The 18537-nt window shown below is 40.8% G+C and overlaps 2 protein-coding genes across 3 annotated transcripts in view; one reads left to right on the top strand and one right to left on the bottom strand.

The window, feature by feature from the left end:
* The window catches only part of cited4a (Cbp/p300-interacting transactivator, with Glu/Asp-rich carboxy-terminal domain, 4a), a 30950-nt gene extending 16734 nt beyond the window's left edge, over positions 1–14216 (top strand). Inside the window, exons 1-2 of one of the 2 annotated variants that reach the window (XM_079367598.1) lie at positions 9570–9704; positions 12524–14216. In XM_079367598.1, coding sequence (XP_079223724.1) covers positions 12539–13249 — 711 coding nt within the window. In that variant the 5' untranslated portion in view covers positions 9570–9704; positions 12524–12538 and the 3' untranslated portion in view covers positions 13250–14216. Of the gene's footprint in view, positions 1–9569; positions 9705–12523 lie in introns of those variants that run through there. The other variant, XM_079367599.1, reaches the window with a different exon arrangement.
* ctps1a (CTP synthase 1a) overlaps positions 1–18537 on the bottom strand; it is a 219296-nt gene that overhangs the window by 97238 nt on the left and 103521 nt on the right. The gene's annotated exons all lie outside the window — the stretch shown is intronic.

Raw genomic sequence — 18537 nt, 5'->3', positions numbered from 1 at the left:
CACATCCACATTTCTCGTGTGTCTCGGGCTGAAAATAGTAAGTTGTTTCAGAGAGTTCACACTATTACACCAGTTTCCTGTTGCAGCTTTGTGTTCTGTTGTCTACATTCATACACACCATACCTCATCATGTTTATCTGCAGCTTCTGTGTGTGACGAGATAATAAGCAAAGAGTTAACAGGATCAGACCTGATCCTGGCAGAGTGGACTTGTAAAGGTTGACTAATGGGGGTGTTAGGGGGGTCGGGGGTCGGAAAGGGAGGGTGTTGTTGGCCAAATGGAACCGCTGGAGCACAACACAGCTCACACTAAGAGACTGAGGAATCTGAGAGTCGACCCTTCCCCCCTCCCATGCAAACACAGACATTGGTGGAGGAACAGCACATTGAGCACACATGCATGAGCGGACGTGACTGCACACACACAAACGCAGACTAATAAAACAACATATGCTCTTGTTTCTACTACCTGGAGCAGCAGGTGGGACACCCCTCCCTACGGAGGAAAATAAGAGTGAGGAGGAGGCAAGAAAGAATGCCACCTCCCCTCCATTGTTAGACACTCAACAATAAAGTGAACGCTGTTGACATAGACATGTACACATATCTAAGTTAATGCACTTTCTTTGGGACTAATATGTATTTTTTAGAGCTGTCACTTTAACGCATTAATTAGATTAATTAATTATACCGCAAATGATTGCATTATAAAAAAAATGATGCAAGATTAATTGTAGCACACTTGAATAAAAAAACCAATATACATTTTACCCAGAAACCATAGACTGTAAGACATGTGCATTTCTAACTTGGTCCATTGAAGGACCCGTACTTGTTAGTGGCACGTCATAGTCAAACGTGCCTTGCTGGCCAAATCAAACAAAGCAGGATTGAGGTGAAAATGTTTGACCATTCAGCAGCTCACGAGCAGCGCAAACCCTGCTGGAGGACGGAGCTCAGTTCATTTATAAAGTCAAGAGTGCGGAGACAGCGCGCAAGACGACGGACAGCAGCCAGGACCAAAACCCAAACTGGGGAACCGGGTCACCATGTGTCTGGAAAGACCCAGGTTATTTCCCCTGTAAAAGATCTGAGGAAAGAAAAGAGACAAGGCATCGATAATTAATAAAAAACAAAACAAAAAAAACATTTTATATCATAAAAAATCATCAGAATTAGGCTGTGAGATAGTGAATCAGAGTGTCCAGCAGCAACACGGAGACAACGATCAATCAATCTTTATTTGTAGAGCAAGAATTCATATCAAGTGTTATCTCAAGATACTTCACAAAAAGCCGGTAAAGGACCTTACTGTTTGTCTGCTAACATTACAAAAAGCAGGTTAGAAGACAAAACTTACTGTATTACAAGGGCCCATCTTAATCCATCAAAGCGTGGCAAAAGAAAAAACTTCCCTTTAACAGGCAGAAATCTTCAGCAGACCTGGGCTCATGACGGAACAGCTGCTGCTGTGCTGCGCTGGGCTTGATGGAGCAGTCAGACAGTTATCAGGCACTAAATATTCCATAAAACTGTATTCATAGCGTCGAGTCATAGTTCAGTCAAGTCAAGGTTTCAGCTCAGTTAGGCCATTTAAATGGAATACTGCCCTTGTCCCATACCTATAGGAAGAGTTCGTTTAATGACAGGAATATGTAAAAATCGACTATGGTAAATGGCGATAATCAGCCTTTTAGTTGTTTACAGTTGGACCTTATTCTGGTTCACCTTGCTAACAATCTAGTAAATTCGCAAATGGCTAAATAGTTGTATGTTAAACAGGAAACATGGACAGCTTTACAACTCTGTACATTTCAAACATGCTCCTCACTTTTCTTCACTTTATGCATCTGATTAGATCGCCAAATGTTGCCTCCCTTTGAAAGTCTTCCTTACATGTCCAACTGGGAGGAGACCCAGAGCTCACCGGACAGCTTATATAACACTTCTGGCTCCGGAAACGCCTTGGGATCCCCCAGGAGGGGCTGAAAAACGTTGCTGGGGAGAGTGATGTCTTTTGCAATGCGCTTAACCTGCTGCCACCACTATCCTGCCCCAGATATGTGAAAGATAATGGATGGGTCAAAGCCAAAAAAAAAAAAAATATTAAATTAAGGTCTTCCATTCACAGTGAATATTAACCCTAATCCAGGTTTGGCATCCTTTCTTTAAAATCCCTTTACTGTATCCAAAATGAATCAGCCCATTTATCAATTAGTTTAAATTAAATTGGTTGGTTCCAAAATCAGGTTACATGGGTTAATTAGACACCTGCTCAAACTTCCTACCCTGAGCTTCACGTCAGTGAAAAATGGAATTTGCTCCATTGGATGGCTCTTAAAGTTGAAAGAACAGCAAAAAAAAATAAAAATAAATAAACATGCTTGACTCACTAAGAGCATAAAGCAAGTGGGTGCTAAATCCTGAAGTGTCCTGTACAAAAAACAGGGGCAAACCCCTTCTGCATGAAACATTGTTATGAGAACTATTGGGATCAACCTTTAAAAAAAAAAAAAAAAAACTCACAAAATAATTTTAAAAATCACACAGGCTTTGATTTGTATTTGATCATACTGTTCCAATTACTGTTTGTTTCAATTACTCGTAAAGACGTCAACGTCTAATTATCTTGTCAACCTTTGGAAATGTATGAATGATGCTCATGTGCTGGGGGATAAAAATATGGAAAGTATTCTCTTAAAAATGTCCAACTATACCCCAATTTTTACAGATGCTCATGGTAGCATCCCTTTTTCAATCTTTTTTTTACATGGTTAGCACAAGGTTTAGGTAAAAAAAACAAAAAAAAAAAACTACATGGGTTCAAAAATTTGAGGAACACATTTTTCTTCACAGGGGACTTGAACCCATGGTCACCTTGAACCCAATCCTGTTGTTTAACCCTTTAGTCATCCATAACTCTTTCCCAAGTATTGTATACTTTATTGGTTTTTCAAATACATTATTTAACGGAAACAATTTCTACACGGTGTGTCCTTGAGGAAAAAAAATAACAAGAAGTGAAGACTTACTTAATGCTTTAAGCTATGTTGGTTTTCAGCCTCCTGTCCTTGTTTAAACATATATACAGTGAAGTTATGTGAATCTCATATGAGACATTGACAAACCCAAGTCAACACAGCAGCTAATTAGAGGAAAGCAGTTGGCGCCTCACTTTAAGTGCTGTGGTAAATTATGAATGGTGTCCTTACAGATGCACTTGAGCAGTTCTTGTACTATAAACAAATGTGAAAACACCCATCATCTACTTATTTATCATAAATGTCATAAACAGACTTTGTGTAATGAATATTCCACTCATTCGGTTCAATGACTTGGGGACATATCGAGATACATTTTACTGTACCCTAACAGGCAATTTATTCCTATGACCTTTTTACAAATCTATTTTGCTGCTCCGTGTCTGGGTGAGGGGTAGCAGCAGAGCAGGAGCTGCGGCTCTGTTGTGATTACCCCGTGTGTGGATCTGCCCTTCTGCTGGCAATAATTGCCTTTTGCAAAAACTGCATTAATCATGTTGTGACAATACATAAAGCCCTTATTGGAATAAACATACAAAGGAGAGACAGTCGGTGTGAATGGACAGGGGTGGGGGCGCTGCGGGGGCGGGAAGAACAAGGAACAAGGAGCGGTGAGTAATATGAGACCTGGACGTACACGGTGTGAGGGGGAAAAACAAGAAAATGAGTAGGCTTGACAGAAAATGAAAGAGACAAACAGGCAGAGAGAGAAAGTGAATCAGTTCTGTTGTTGTCTTTGTTCTTGCAGTTGCACATAAACAAATGACATCCAATCCTGCCTCCTACCTTTGCATAGAAGCTGTGGTCATTGCATAATACAGCACACAGTCCAAAGACACAACATTACTGGCTCAAGGCAGAAAAAAATCAGTATGCTGCACCACTGAGTCATGATATAGACGAAGCACAGCCTATGAGTAATGATCGATAACCAAGAGTAACTGTTTCATTGGTTAGCTGTCAGAACACATTTCCTATCTCACTCAGACCAGCAAGTAATTCTCAGACACGCAGATGAGGTCAAACAGGCAGAGCAGTCTGAGAGGTTGTCACATTATTACATGCAGCCATGTCTAACAGCACTTGACAGCGTTCAATAAAGCAGAGCAGAGATGAGCGATGTGTTGTCCTATGACACGCAAGAAAGACATTTTATCCCTGGATCAGCTCTTGTCTACAGCACACAAAAGAGGGTCTTATGTTCCCTTTACACTTACCTTTACCTGAAACCTGCAGTGTGTACACATCCTTATTACAGGTGTATAGAATAGCTACTTAAACATGGTCAAAAGTCTGTTATTTTAGAATCTACTTACTTCAAATGTTTGACATTCAGCTAACATCCTCCACTCAATATCAAGCTATTGTTAGCAGCTAGCTTGTTTACATAAGCACAAACACTGTAAACAGCAGAGCGAGACAGCTAGCTTTTAATCATGCACAATACCACTGTTTCAAGGAATATACTGACAGGCAAGAAATAAGTAAGACGGATATAAGTCCTTTCTACATTAGGAGTCAGAAATAGCGCTGTAACAAAGCTCCCCCGTCACTATGCCTTTGTGCCTCACACTGAGTCTGCGATGGTATAATATCGGTGTTACAGAGTGTGATTTTCCAGCTTTGTTAAAAACCATTGTGAGAGGCACAATGTGTAAAAACCAGCACGAGCTTCACATACACACACCTTCAGACATGAATTCACACTCCCTTCTCAACGTTTTATAGTCAGTATGTTGACAGTGAGAAAAAGTCCATTAATTGTGTAAGTCTGCCTAAAACTGGACATTTAATGTACACAAACATATTAGCTTGACTGAACTTGTCAGATGAATAATGCAGTTAAAGTTTGTTTTTTTCTTATACCCCTCAATCGGATCTAAACTTGAATTATAGCGCTAGCTGTATACAGTTTCAGCGGCGCGCTTTGTCCCAGAAGTCAAACTTCATAAATTCGTATCAAAGCAGAAGCCATGTTATCATCTGCCTCAGGATGTACATGAAGGAAAGTGTAGAGTTTGTACAAAATGTACAGAGCTATGAGATTGTCCATGTTGTCACTGTTTGACTTACAACCAGTTGTCTGCCTGCTAACTTGTTACTCATCTTTCAGAAGTGGGTCCAATAGTAACTGGATGAAAGATGGAAAATCACTATCTGCTTTAGTGGAGCTGGACATACTTCAGTTAATTGATTGATTTTTTTTCCCCAGTGCATGCATACTGGGACAAAGACTGGGTTCCTGTTACACCTCTGTGTTGCCTCTGGGGTTGGATCAGCGGCAGAAAAACTACTCCAGAACATCATACCTTTTGTTAAATTTACATTGACAGTTATTCATAGCAGGGGTGTAAAAAAAGTGTCTATGCAATTACTCTGAAGAAAACAATGCCTGAATCATGCATTGCAAGTTTAATGACAGAATAAGGGAGAACCAAAGAAAAAAAAAAAGCAAATATATAAAATAAGCTAGCAAGGCTAACGTTACTTACAGTTGTGTAAAGAGTCTGGCTAAGTTGGCTTGATGGGCAGATTGGGTTGAAGTCGTCTTTGGATATATCTGGGCACATCTTACTAATTTACTTGGAATGATCAGCTGTTTTGGGTCTTTTTTGAACTCCATTGTCATACTCCTCCATGTGACCCAAGCGTCACTTATCAGACAACAGCTTGTGGATGGCTTGCTTCCTCTGTCTCTGGAGTTCTGCTCTATGTGTCCTCTGTTTAGCCACAGCCATCATGAGGTGTTCTATGTCACTTCAGTGGTACCAAGCCATGGCCAGTGTTATAATATAAAACCTATACTGAAGTACAAAAAATGACACTAATGCCAAAATTAGGAACAAAAATAAACAGCCTGGTTCAACAAACAATTTAGTCTGACTATGGCTTTGTAGCACACATTGTGCATCGGGTGTATTTGTATACAGCTCCTCCATTCTAAATTCATGAAGGATTTGTGCTATGCATAGGGGCTTGGTGATCTGCCTGGTGGGCAGGCGTGTTGTAGCTATTAGCCACAACACCCACTTCAGTTCCAGTTTATTGCCTTTTCCAAGGTGAACAGAAGCGAGTTTTTTTTTTTTTTTTGGACAGAAGACAGTATTTTCAATATGGCTTCTCAAGGGTTTAAGAGTGCTCTTCAGAAACCAATGGTTGATGTCACTGCCCATAGACTGTCCAGATTTTTGACAGTCTATGGGTGCTGCAGATGGCATCCATCAAATTCCACCATTGATGCCCACTTTCGTAAAGGCTCTGACCAGGGAGAGGGTCACAAATCCCCTGCAACAGACTTACCCCTGGAGACACCAACCCGCTTGCAGTAACTAACCAAACCTGCACACGTGTCGAGGAAAAGTTCCTCTTTCAAGAGATCATCCCATGGGTCTGTCACATCCCGTCGCACTGCCTGCTTGGTGGACTCTTAAAATGGTTTCCAATGTCTGGGCTCAATGTGGTTGTGTGGTCAAATGTTGGGAAGATATCAACAAAGAACATGAAATAAGCTCATATATCAGAGAGAGGAGCAAAGACTTTTGAACTTTAAATCCTTCAATAGTACTGCTGAAAATGTCAACACAAATGAACAAGTTTTATTTTACAATTTGTTACCGCCTCAATTTTGTTTGTGATTTTCTCCACAGTTATCGAACCGGAAGTGAGAGTTGTTATAGTCAAGAAAGGAAAATACTTTAGAAGCTTTATATAAATGCAAATTGCTGTCTTTAAAAAAAACAACCTTTGCTTTAAATTCCAGCTGGATTTGGCAGAATAAGAACATCGGCCTTGCTCCAACAATGCACCCATCACTGCAGAGAACAACTGCTCCTTGTAAATAAATGGAGGAAGCTGTGGCTGCAGATCAAAACATACAACATCTTCCCAAAGGAGAGGGACAAGTACCACAATAGTCAAGTGAATGGAGCATTAGAAAGAGGCTGGGAGTCTGGCTAACTTCAGGGGCCCCAAAAATAGGACACATTCCTCTGCAGCAGTGTATGTGTGTGTGTGTGTGTGTGTGTGTGTGTGTGTGTGAGAGTGTGTGAGTGTGTGTGTGTGTGTGTGTGTGTGTGTCAACATGAATACATACCAAGCTCCTGCTAAAGGCGCTGACTTTCTCCACTCAGGGAGGGAGGACAAAACAAAAGAACTGGCTGGTTTGTGCATGCTCTGGAGGTGGTTTGATTTCCAACCTGCTGCAAATAACACGCTGTCAAGGTTTCAGCACATGGCTCAGTAGAGCAGGATTTTAAGCAGGATTGTATCTGAGTTTTTAAACAATGCAAATACGATCAAAATTATTATACATAATTTTTTAAAGATCTCTGCTGCACACTTTTTTTTTTTATCAAACACGGCCACTCAGCCAGTTTATTCTACTTAACCAGATAGCAAATGTACTCAATCGGCACATAACCAGTGCAAACTATGTGCATGCAATGAAACTACTGCTTTACGTGAATGACATAGCACAGTCTCAGACTCTGTTGCTCGTCTACCATCTCGGCACATCCTTTTAATGTCATGGCTTGCCTCTTGAACCTCCCACAGAAAAAAAACACCAACTAATTAATTAATTTAAAAACCTGTACAATATATGAAATCGTCTGTTTTTGGAGTGCGGATGCCTCCAGACTTAATTAGACGCAATACTTTGACGCTGGCTTTGTAAAAGAACTCTGAGATGGTGAGCTTTAGTGAACAAGTGAAAATGGGAAATAAGAAAGAGGTGCCTTGGAAGGGACTTGACCATAAATGTTGAAGATAATGGAGGCAGGATGATACTTTATTGATCTGCAGCGTAAAACACACTTTTGATTATGATACATTGTTGTAGCCTCAATCCCAGCAGATAACTCCAGTCTCTGTGCACACCTGTGGCCAAAAGCTGCTTCTGTTTTGACTCCATTGTTCACTTTTCTAATTGTTAATTTCCCCCAGGAGAATGATGGAAAGTAATATATTTATTGTCTTGTTAAAAGAGCATGCTGCAGGCTCATCTTTTCAGAGTGTTACAGTGGCTGGAAGTCTTGAAGGGATGCAAGACTTCAGCCTCTTCAAAGATTTGATATGGGATTTGTTGCAAGAGTCAACCTTGGGGGAAAAACTAAATTAAATATTATGACAGTAAATATTCTGCACATAAATAAGTGTGAATATTTTAATTTGTATTTGCAAAGTGACATTACAACTAAATGCTAATCCAGATCTGCAGAAAGGAGATAAAGGAGTGAGCGGAGGGAAAAATGATTTCTGTATTTATTTGACATTCAGGAGGGACATGTTGCTGCACAGGTATTTTAGTAAACATGAAGGTGAACTGATAGAGACTGAGCTGCAGCTGATCTGCACTATTCATTTTTTGTCTATTTATCGCTAATTAAATCATCATCACAATATTGAACATTGTTGCCACATACTTTTTTCTCATATGGTGCAGGCCTAGTATAAGTTGTAAAATAAATCAAACACTGAAGGACGAGGAGAATTTATTTTTAATTAAAGGACAATTTATGCTTATTCTGTAAACTGCACAAATTATTTTGCCTATTTTTTCCTCAACCCTCTCTGTTATATTGTTGAATCTCTGAAGTGTACATGTACCTTAAAACTTAATTAATAGCCCAGACTTTTATTTACTTCAGTCTTAGAAGATACCCTGTCATTATTTGGGTCAGAGGTCAATACCAGACAGGCCTTTAAGTGCACAGGAAACATGACAAAGACCACACAATTTCACATTTACACAAGAAAGACAATTTAACTGTGTACACAACTGGGATATAGTTTAAAATTTGGATTAGAAATCACTAATTTGATCTTGCTTTGTAAGGCAGCCCATCCATGCAAACATGCTGCACTTCTTCTCCCCCTAATAATGTACTTCCTGCTTATGTCCAGGTGTCAAACTAAAAGGGACTGGGCCCCTCAAATTGAGATGTGTTTTGTTATTGTTATAGTTTTAAAGAAAATGACAGGGTTTGCTTCCAATAGATCATTCATGAACATTTTGGTAAAAGTGCAAATTATGTTGATTTATTTTAACACTTGAAAATTGCATCTTTCCAGATTTATTTGCTGCTTAAAACTCTGCTTGTGTACAGTTGTAACACTATCAAAGATGCATCATAGATGTTCTGTGTGATCCATTGTTTAAACGCTTTGTTTCTGTATAGCTGCATGCAGTGGTTCAGTGCAGCCTAAAGGATCCCTTCCCGCTGCTCTTTAAACAGAAAGCTTTCAGTTAGGAGAGTGAGGATCATTACGGATTACAGCGGAGGGTAATGAAGGCAGGCGGGCAGTGAAATCTCTGCAGGAGACAGAGCAGCGCGGCGCGGCGCTCTGCTGCTCTGCTGGATCAGTGGAGGACGCAGTTAGTGAATGTTTCTTTGCTCAGTGATTAAGGGGGGAGGACCAATGGCAACAAAGGAGACGGAGAGGACGATAGCTCCTCCTCTCTCCCTATCTCGCTCCCTCTCTGTGCTTTATAGATGCATATAATCCCTGAGTTGACCCAGAAAACAAACTCCTCTGACTACCGAGACGACGCAGAGTTTGAATCCGCCGCAGGGGCTGCATGTAGCCGGAGCATCAGCTGGAGAACAACCGCGGCACAGATCCAACTTCTCCGCACGGATTCACTGCACATTCAGACATCGGGTAGGTGTCGCCTTCTGTTACTCCCTGGACAGGTAGAAAATGCAGCACTTTCCCCCTGTACTGCTGACTATTTCTTGTATTCTCTTCACATCATTAATATGTTGAAGAAGCTGCTTCACCTTTTGTATCCTACTTTGTTAACTTATATCGCGCTATTACAGGCTATTATTAATCTCGAATAGACCGAATAGACACAGCTCGTCCTCTGGGATAAAAAAGAGGTTTCGTGTTTAATAATACCATCAATTATCATCCGCGTTTAGACTATCTATTTGCAAAGAGGCATTTAAACTGAATGGTAATCCAGATCTGTAGAGACGCTCCACAGATAGAGGAGGGTATAATTAGGTAACACAAGAGCAGAATATACTAAAGAGGATTAAGGCTATTGAGGAAAGTGTCTTGTTTTATCAGCTCTATGTGGGATGAATTGCTACAAGCAGCCGGGGGCCACCACCACATCAGGGTTCTTTTATTTTTAAAGGGATTTAAAGCCTAAAATGTCTTTGTCTCTCATAGACAGACGCAGCCAGTCATTACATTATACATCTTTCTGGATATGACATTATGATCATCCCATTTAGAGGCAGGTTGTAAAATAATTTCATCAATTTTAACGAGCTGGTCACGTTGACAGCAAGTTATGATGTTCGAGCATGGACAGGCTCTGTTTGTCATGTGGAGGTTAATCTTAATTGGAGATCTGTTGTAATGACTGTTTTAAGAAGATGGGGGGAGAGAGAGGGAGGTGTTGTGTGGTCTGAAGGAAGCATTCCTCTGCGTCCTTTTTGGCTGCAAGGCAAGGGTATTGCTGCCCTCCCTCGTCAGTGTGTGTTCAGCGGTAATTTACTGATGGTGCAATTGTGGAGGTTTGAGAGGGTTTTTTTAAGGAAGCGTTCATTACTGTGGGAGTCTGTAGTTTCAATCAAGAGAGATTGATTTTTGTTTGATTCATTTAAAGAGGTAGTCCAGCTGTTTAGCACTGCACTTCCAAAAAGATACTTGATTCACAACAGAAACTGAAAAATAAAGGTTGACATTGTGGCAGCAGGGACTGTATGGCATCTTCATTTTTTTAATAAAAATTCAAAAAGGCACAATCCTACATTTCCCATAATGCAACTTGATAGGGTTTCTTTTATGAATTTGGATTTATACTCTTGTATTTAATCTACACAGGGTCACATTGTCTACCTCCCCGTGAGCATTATTCCTGTGTGTGACTGTGATGTGTGTAATTTTCATAATGGGAAATTACTCCGCCAAAAGTCTAGTTGGCAGTGAAGTTTATTTTGCCAGTTTTGGATCATTTCTTGCACCATTGGGTTTCTTTTGACAATGAAGACTTAAATTGAACAGATCATATTGGCTCAGCAGCCAAAAAAACAGTTTCTTAATCTGAAACTACTGGAACACGTAAACTGTGTAAATAATATGCATACTGTATAACTACTATAACTACTACTAGTATGATTACATTCACAGATAAATCGAGCTACATTTATTACTCAGTTAAGTCATTTAATTTGATTATTTTCCATGTCCTAGAATACAATCACCAGGGGAGAATTGACTTAGTGATGTAAGTGTGACTTGGCTATAGTGCATGACAATAAGCCCCCTGACAGCTAGTTACTTTTGGACCTATTTTCGCATTGATCTATTTCCTCAGGTACCAAAAAATCCAAACATGTTATCACGCAGCAGACTGGTCGTATGTTGATCAGTCAAACTTTAAAGACAAGAGTAAATGGAAACCCAACAGCATTATCTAGGTGTGTTAGTCTGACTGTAAGGATTTCATTTTAGTAAATTTTCAATCCAACTAATACACAATCAATCAACTTCTTTTGAACACCATGTTAATGTATTGAGGGAGGCCTGCATATTTTTACTTGGAGGCTAACAAGCTATTCAAGCTAGCTTTGAACTAGCATCAAGCACAATAAAGTGAACAAATATCAGCTGCTGTGACGTAGTCGGGGTATTTTGAATTTGTTGCTACATTAGTCCTACACTGATTTAAAGAGAGAGGTTCTTGATTACCTTAGTCTCACTTCTTAAAACTCGATAACTTTGCATTAAATGAGAAAGTTGGGCAATTGTTTTTAATTTGAAAAAACAAGTCTCTGAGACTGGCCTGATGACATCATAAGGGCAGGGCTGAGTGATTTATTGAATTTAATTAAAATGCTTACAAGTTGCAAAATGTCTGAATTATTTCAACATTTTCAACAGAGCGGCTAACTACATTAGCTTTCTTTTAGCTTGCTGGCTGTGGCTTATTTTAGTCGTGAAAAGAGCAGCCTGTGAACACCTGCTGGTAGCTAAAGCTAACTCATTAGCTGTTTGCAAAAATCAGGATAACATTTTCAAGAAACAGTGAAGAGAAAAAGGCAGAGGCGTACTGAACGTTATACAGCCATTCCGTAATTGGTGAGAGCATCTTGTATTTGCATCCGGTTTGTTCTTAGACATGGCTACAGATAAAAGTGACATCTGTCATCTGCTACTACACTGTGATCAATCATTTTACTCAAGTTGAAGGCTGGCTGCGTACTGCAAAGAAAGCGAGGAAAGTTAGCATACCTGAGCTTAATTTATTTTGGGACCATGTAACTAAACACTCTCTAATAGGTTAGTCTGTCGAACACTAGACCATTTCATCGTGAGGCACTCAACATCAGGTTTAACAGACCAACAGCAAAAACCATCTTTAACCCAAATTCTTATTTTTCAGAAGCTGAATTTAAATGTTGGACATTTTTGCTTGAAAAGTATGGGTTGTATTAAAACAATCTCCTATTCTGTATGTTTAGAGTGACAGAGCAGCCATGGCTGAACACATGATGATGCCAATGACCCACGGCTTCAGGATGGGCATGAACGGACCTCCTCAGCACGGCGGGCAGCATGGCGGGCAGCCCGGCCTGCGCAGTCTGCCAAACGGCCAGGTGATGCACTACGGCAGGAACCCTCAGAACAACATGGAGGCCGCCATGAGACAGCGGCAGGGCATGGTGGGACCCGGAGGAATGGCGGGCCCCGTGAACGGAGCTCCCATGGCCAATCACCACCACCAGATGATGTCTGGGAATATGATGTACAACGGGCAGGGTCCGCCCCAGCAGCATCATCACATGCACCCCCAGCAGCAGCAGGTGCAGCAGCAGCAGGGTCACCCACAGCAGTACCTCCCCGGGAACCTCACCTCTCAGCAGCTCATGGCCAGCATGCACCTGCAGAAACTTAACACTCAGTACCACGGACACCCTCTAGGTTCAGCTAACGGCCACCACATGCCTAACGGCGCTCAGTACCGGATGGGTCCGGCCCAGCTGTCCGGCATGCAGCACATCGGGGGCCCTTTGGGGCTAAACGGCATGGACATGGATCTCATCGATGAGGAGGTTCTGACGTCACTTGTGCTGGAGCTTGGGTTGGATCGCATTCAGGAGCTGCCTGAGCTCTTCCTGGGACAGAATGAGTTTGACTTCATATCGGACTTTGTGTGCAAACAGCAGCCGAGCACAGTGAGCTGCTGAGTGAGGCAGACTGAAGTTGGTTCGGTTTTGTTTGGACTGGACTGGACTGGACTGGACTGGACACCCCCAAAGAATGACTGAGCGGTCACAGTAGCACAGCGAGAGCAGACAATCTCTCTGTCCTGTTTTGGGTGTTTCTGTGTCTGTGTGTTTGACAGTGTTTGGTTCGCCTTCACACTGCAAGCTGAGGGAGAATTGTATCAAGAGAAAACGCTGCAAAGACTCCAGGTTTCTCTTGTTTGAGGCGATGCCAGTAAGATCTGTCGTCTTTGGCCAAATTGAGGCAGCCTGATGCAGCAGGCGCTGTCTGTACCCATCTGGCCCTCAGCACATGTGCCTGCAGTGCCAAGGCATGGGGAAATTGAAAACTTAACATCGAGGGAACCTCTGAAAAGACTCTCCATCTGAGTCTGCTACATTCTGTGGCATCTTTAAATGTATTTTATCTCTGATGACACCTTCATATAGTAGCAAAAATTTTACAAATTTATTAAAGGCAGTCTTTTGAATTTGTTTGTACAAGGATGAAGGGATTAAGACAGATTTTTTTGGTGTGCTGATTGAAGGCTGGCTCTTCAAAACTGCTACAAGATATCACACATTTCCGTAAAGAGCAGTAGAGGAGGGTTGTGCAGGATGTCTGGGGAAAGAGATGGAGTTTTGATGGAAATATGCGTCATCGATTCTGTAGCTTTCAGTGTCATTCACCTGACTCGGATAAAATCTGCAATCATTCAATGCATCACATGAGTTCCCTGCTAATTAACTGTGGTTTAATCATTAGCAAAGTAGCACGTCGCTTAGAGTGTTTTTGAAAACAAAGCATTTATCTGTAAAAACACGGCATTGACATCCGTTTGCTCAGACATTTAGCTGCATGCCGCAGCATTTTGCAAAGCCAGAGAAACAAAAAAAAACAAAAAAAGAGGGGGAATGTGTAGATGTGAGGTGGGTTGTTTTTTTGTTTTTTTTTTAAGACAGGGTTGGTAAAACAAAAACAAATGTGTGTGTCAGAAAAACTGGTGATATGTGTGTGTCTGTGTGAGGTTGGGGCTGCAAGGCATTCAACATCCAATGGAAATGTGTTCTCCCTTTTACCCAAATTTGGCGTGAGGCAGAAGAAAGTCAAGTCTGATATCAAAGAAATCCTAAAATTCTTACAACGAACAACCAAAATGAACCATGCCCAATCCAATCCAATATCCGGTAGGCCTACAGAAAGATGATGAAAATATGCCAAATGTGGATTGAAGTGAAAATTCAACACTGTTAGATGTTTACTCTGATGTCAATGAGACCTGAAGTCATAGAGTTACAAGGACTTCCTCAGTGTATGTTTCCTGTGGCGCTCCACTGTACTGCTGGAGGTTTGAGGCTCCAGAGAGAGACAGAGGTGGGGAGAGAGATTTGGACGTGTGGACACAATGTGTGGACACAGCACTCTCCAGCAGCACTTAATTTAATCATTATTTAAAGCTGCCGCTACCTGTGGAATTGATTTCTTTCAGCAGGAGGAGCGAGTAAAGAGCACAAAGCGTGCAAACCTGTTGTTGTTTTTTTTGCCATAGATTAGCTTACGCTGCTGCTTTTCTACTGATTAGATTGAAATTACATGTTCTCACACGCTTGTCTTAATTGAGGTCGGCTTGCACATTCTCCAATGACTCAATAATTATAAAACAGACATGTTTTTTTTGCGCCGTTGGTAATTAGGTTTTTTTTTTTGTCAAGGTTGCAGCTTCGCTGCAGCAGGCTAGTTGAGGGACAACTTCCTGCTCTCATCAGGCTATTTGTGGAGCTGTCAGAGGGGTCAGGGCTGCGCTGGTGCACTGTGTTAATCTGTTCCAATACCACTGTGCTGCTGCTGCTGCTGTCCCTGTCTCTCTGTCTTTGGAGATCTGCCATCTTCGAGCTCAAGAGTTGAACAGCGGGCATTGAAACGCTGCGGTACAAAAAAAGGGCAGAAAAGTGTCTGATAGTTACCGCGCTCTGTTTCTTTTTTTTGTCCTGGAGAAACTGCAGCCAGAGCAACTCAACAACCTCACAGTTCAAGTGAAAATCCTTCTGGCCTTAGCGAGACAGCGGCCTCTGATCACTGCTGTATCAACGAGCGCAGCCTTCTTGTGTATCGTATCTTTGTACTGTAGACTAGAGGTGAAGTTGATCTAGACACATTTAAGGTACATTCAGAAAAACACTTTGTCAGATGTAAAATGTAAATCAGAAGATTTTTGATGTGTGGACAAAAACGATTATATCCTACTTTTTATTTTTAACAAAGTGTGTAGATACAGTTTGAGTTTGCGTGCAGGACCTGAAGCTTTAAGACCGAGTAGACTGCATGTTAAAGCAAGCGTGAGGGACGCCGCCACTTTTCCCACAGAGCAGCTGAGAATGTACAGTACAACACATTGTGGGAAACTTGTCTTAAGATGGTAGATAAACATGTGAGATTGTACTCCTTGTTCCAAAATTACACATCATTCATTTGGGTAAACCCTCCCTCAAATCCCCCCTCCCCCACCCCACCCCGCCCACAACGTCTTCTCCTTCCCCACTTCCTCAAAGCTTTTGTAATGTTATTGATTATATTTTAAGAAAATGTATTTATTTTCAAATAAAATATTTATTTAAAGAAATGCTCTCTGTAGTGATTTCTGTATCTGCCTTAATGAATGATTCAAAAATGACACATTTTTGTGTACCGAGCTGTTACTCGTGTTAACAGTTAAGCCGCAGAGGCTTTCGCATGCTGTTGATTCCTTCTATTCTCTCGTTGGTCTTAGAAACTGATCCACCCACTAAAAGTGATGAGCAAACGCAAGAGCAAAGTACAAACAACATATCCTAAACAGCGATGAGTCAGCACTCTGTCAGCGCAGAGATGTAACCACCGGCATTGTCTTTTGAGAATGTGGTGTTACATCATTTAGAAATGTTTCATTTCAAAGACAACAACCTTTATGGCAACAACAGGAGAGTGTAAACAACACCATGATGTCCTGATTTGTGCAGGTTTCCTAACAAGGACTTTTTGTTCTATGACACATGAGTGTCTTTAAGGTTGCAAACAAATAGTTGACGAAGTTTGCATCACAAGGACACATCAGATGTGGCTGCAGGAGGTGGGGATCAAACTCCAGACTCTACAAGTTGAGCCACAGCCGCCCACAACGTGTAGGCTATTTGTCTATTCCTTATATAGATTTGTGATCACACTTAATGTAAGCCTTGTTCATCTGACAAGTCAAGAAAAGCATCTTATTTTAAGTGATTACAAACAGGACAAAAAGGCTGGGTAACACTTAAAACTAAGGTCACAAAATTCACCATGTATTAGTTATGTATTAGCATTTCAATTGCTAGCTTACTAGCTGTATTACTCTATATTAGCGACGCACAGATCCCCTTTTTTCAGTTCCGCTTCATTTCTGATACATACAGTATGTTCTGATACTCTGATTTATTTGTTTTTTATTATAGATAGAGTCATTATTGTTGTTGGTAGTACCTGTAAGGCTGGCATTGCATGCAATATACAAACAGGAGCAAGCAGCAACAACTTTCAGTTTTTCAAAGTAAATCTTTGACATCGAAGTGTAAGAAAATACAAAAGCACTTTTGGTCACATCTTGTCTGACTGTTGTCATGGTGACGATTTGTGGACACTTCTTTCAGTTCAGTCTGAACGTCTTCAAAGCTGAAATTGTTTAAAGTGCTCAAACAGATTTCTCAGTTACTCAGATGCCCCTTTTTCAGGATACCAAATGAAGAAATGATGACCACTATCAAGAGCGAAGAGGCCATTAACTAAGAGTTTGCCCTCAACACCCTCTTAGTTGATGTTGTATGAAGTTGTTGTATGTGTTATAAGCATATGCCTTGCTTAAGATGGCCCTTGAAAGGTCAAAGTGAGCAGATCATAATTCCTGTTCAACATCCCGCTGACACACGGCAGCCTTTTATGACTGTAAACAAATAGTTGACAAAGTTTTCACCCACAAAAAACACTTAACCCTGTAAAGCTCTGTCTGTATTTGTCTTATTCTTTGTCAAGATATGTGATTACACATAATATCATCCTTGTTGAGCTTACAAGTCCAGATAAACATCTTATATTACGATACAAAAAAAGGCTTGAATTTTCTCTGAATGAGTAACACCAGCTGCTAATGCACCAAGAATTTATATCTCAGATCAAGGATTCTATTTTTGATGCCACATTGGAAGTTAGTTTTACTCATTGCAAGTTATTCAGGCTTTAGTTACAGCTGGTTATGTCAAACAATTAGATGTTCAGGTGAATGATGCTTCTATAAAATCTAATATCATATTTCTGGATGAGGAAATAGACAAATACGCTTACTTAGATTTGAGTTAGGAGCAGTGAAGAAATCATCAGAAATCTTTTCGATACAGTAAGCTCAGGTTTTGGTTTACAGCCGTGTATTTGCTCAATTCAAGTACACAAAGTACACAAAGCAGCTGTTTCATGCAACCTAACCACAATGTTTCACAACCCCTTTGCTGGTTCATTAGCAGCTATGAGCTAGGCTAAAGCTGACTGAATTGGCTTAAAAAACAACAACAGTTGCCCAGTTACAGTTTGAACACCTGAAGTTCGACAGCTTAAAGATGTAAGTCATTCTCATGCGGTCTCCTTTGTCTTTTATTATTTATTATTATTTGGCTTTTATTTTAAATGCTCATTAGGGTTTTTGATTCATCCGACGCTACTTTTGAAATTTCTCTCTCAGTGCTTGGTCTTGATCTGTTTTAGAAGAACAAGATATACAGTACTTTATTAATCCAAGGAGGGGTTATTCAACTTTACACTGTGTTGTTTAGCATGCTATAAACACATGCTGAAACACATAAGCAAACAAACAGAATCCTATGGACATGCACTGATGGAGAGACGTCAGAGTGAGGGGGCTGACCACGGCGAGTCCTCCTGAGCTGGGCAGGGAACATGACTCAGTACAGACTGAGCTGCTGTCTCTCCCCCCCCAAAAAATAAAATAAAAATAAAAATAAAAATCTTTCAATCAATAAATCCACTTAAAAGGTGTATAACCATTGGTTGGTTGAAAATTCATGATCAGGGATTCAGATCTGCCTGCTGTCCTGCTTAAGAATCTATCGTCACCTTTTACAAATAGCTTGCAGAAAATCTCACTAATGAGATCAGTCTTAAATAAAACAAAAACACAATTATTGAAGACCCGTTATTTTGCTTTCCTCCTGCTTGAAGTGCGTGTGCACACCTCTCATCTTCAGCTGGGAGT

The sequence above is a fragment of the Symphodus melops genome (genome assembly GCF_947650265.1).
Source record: "Symphodus melops genome assembly, chromosome: 18".
Lineage (NCBI taxonomy): Eukaryota > Metazoa > Chordata > Actinopteri > Labriformes > Labridae > Symphodus > Symphodus melops.
This window is presented reverse-complemented; position numbering and strand designations above follow the sequence as displayed.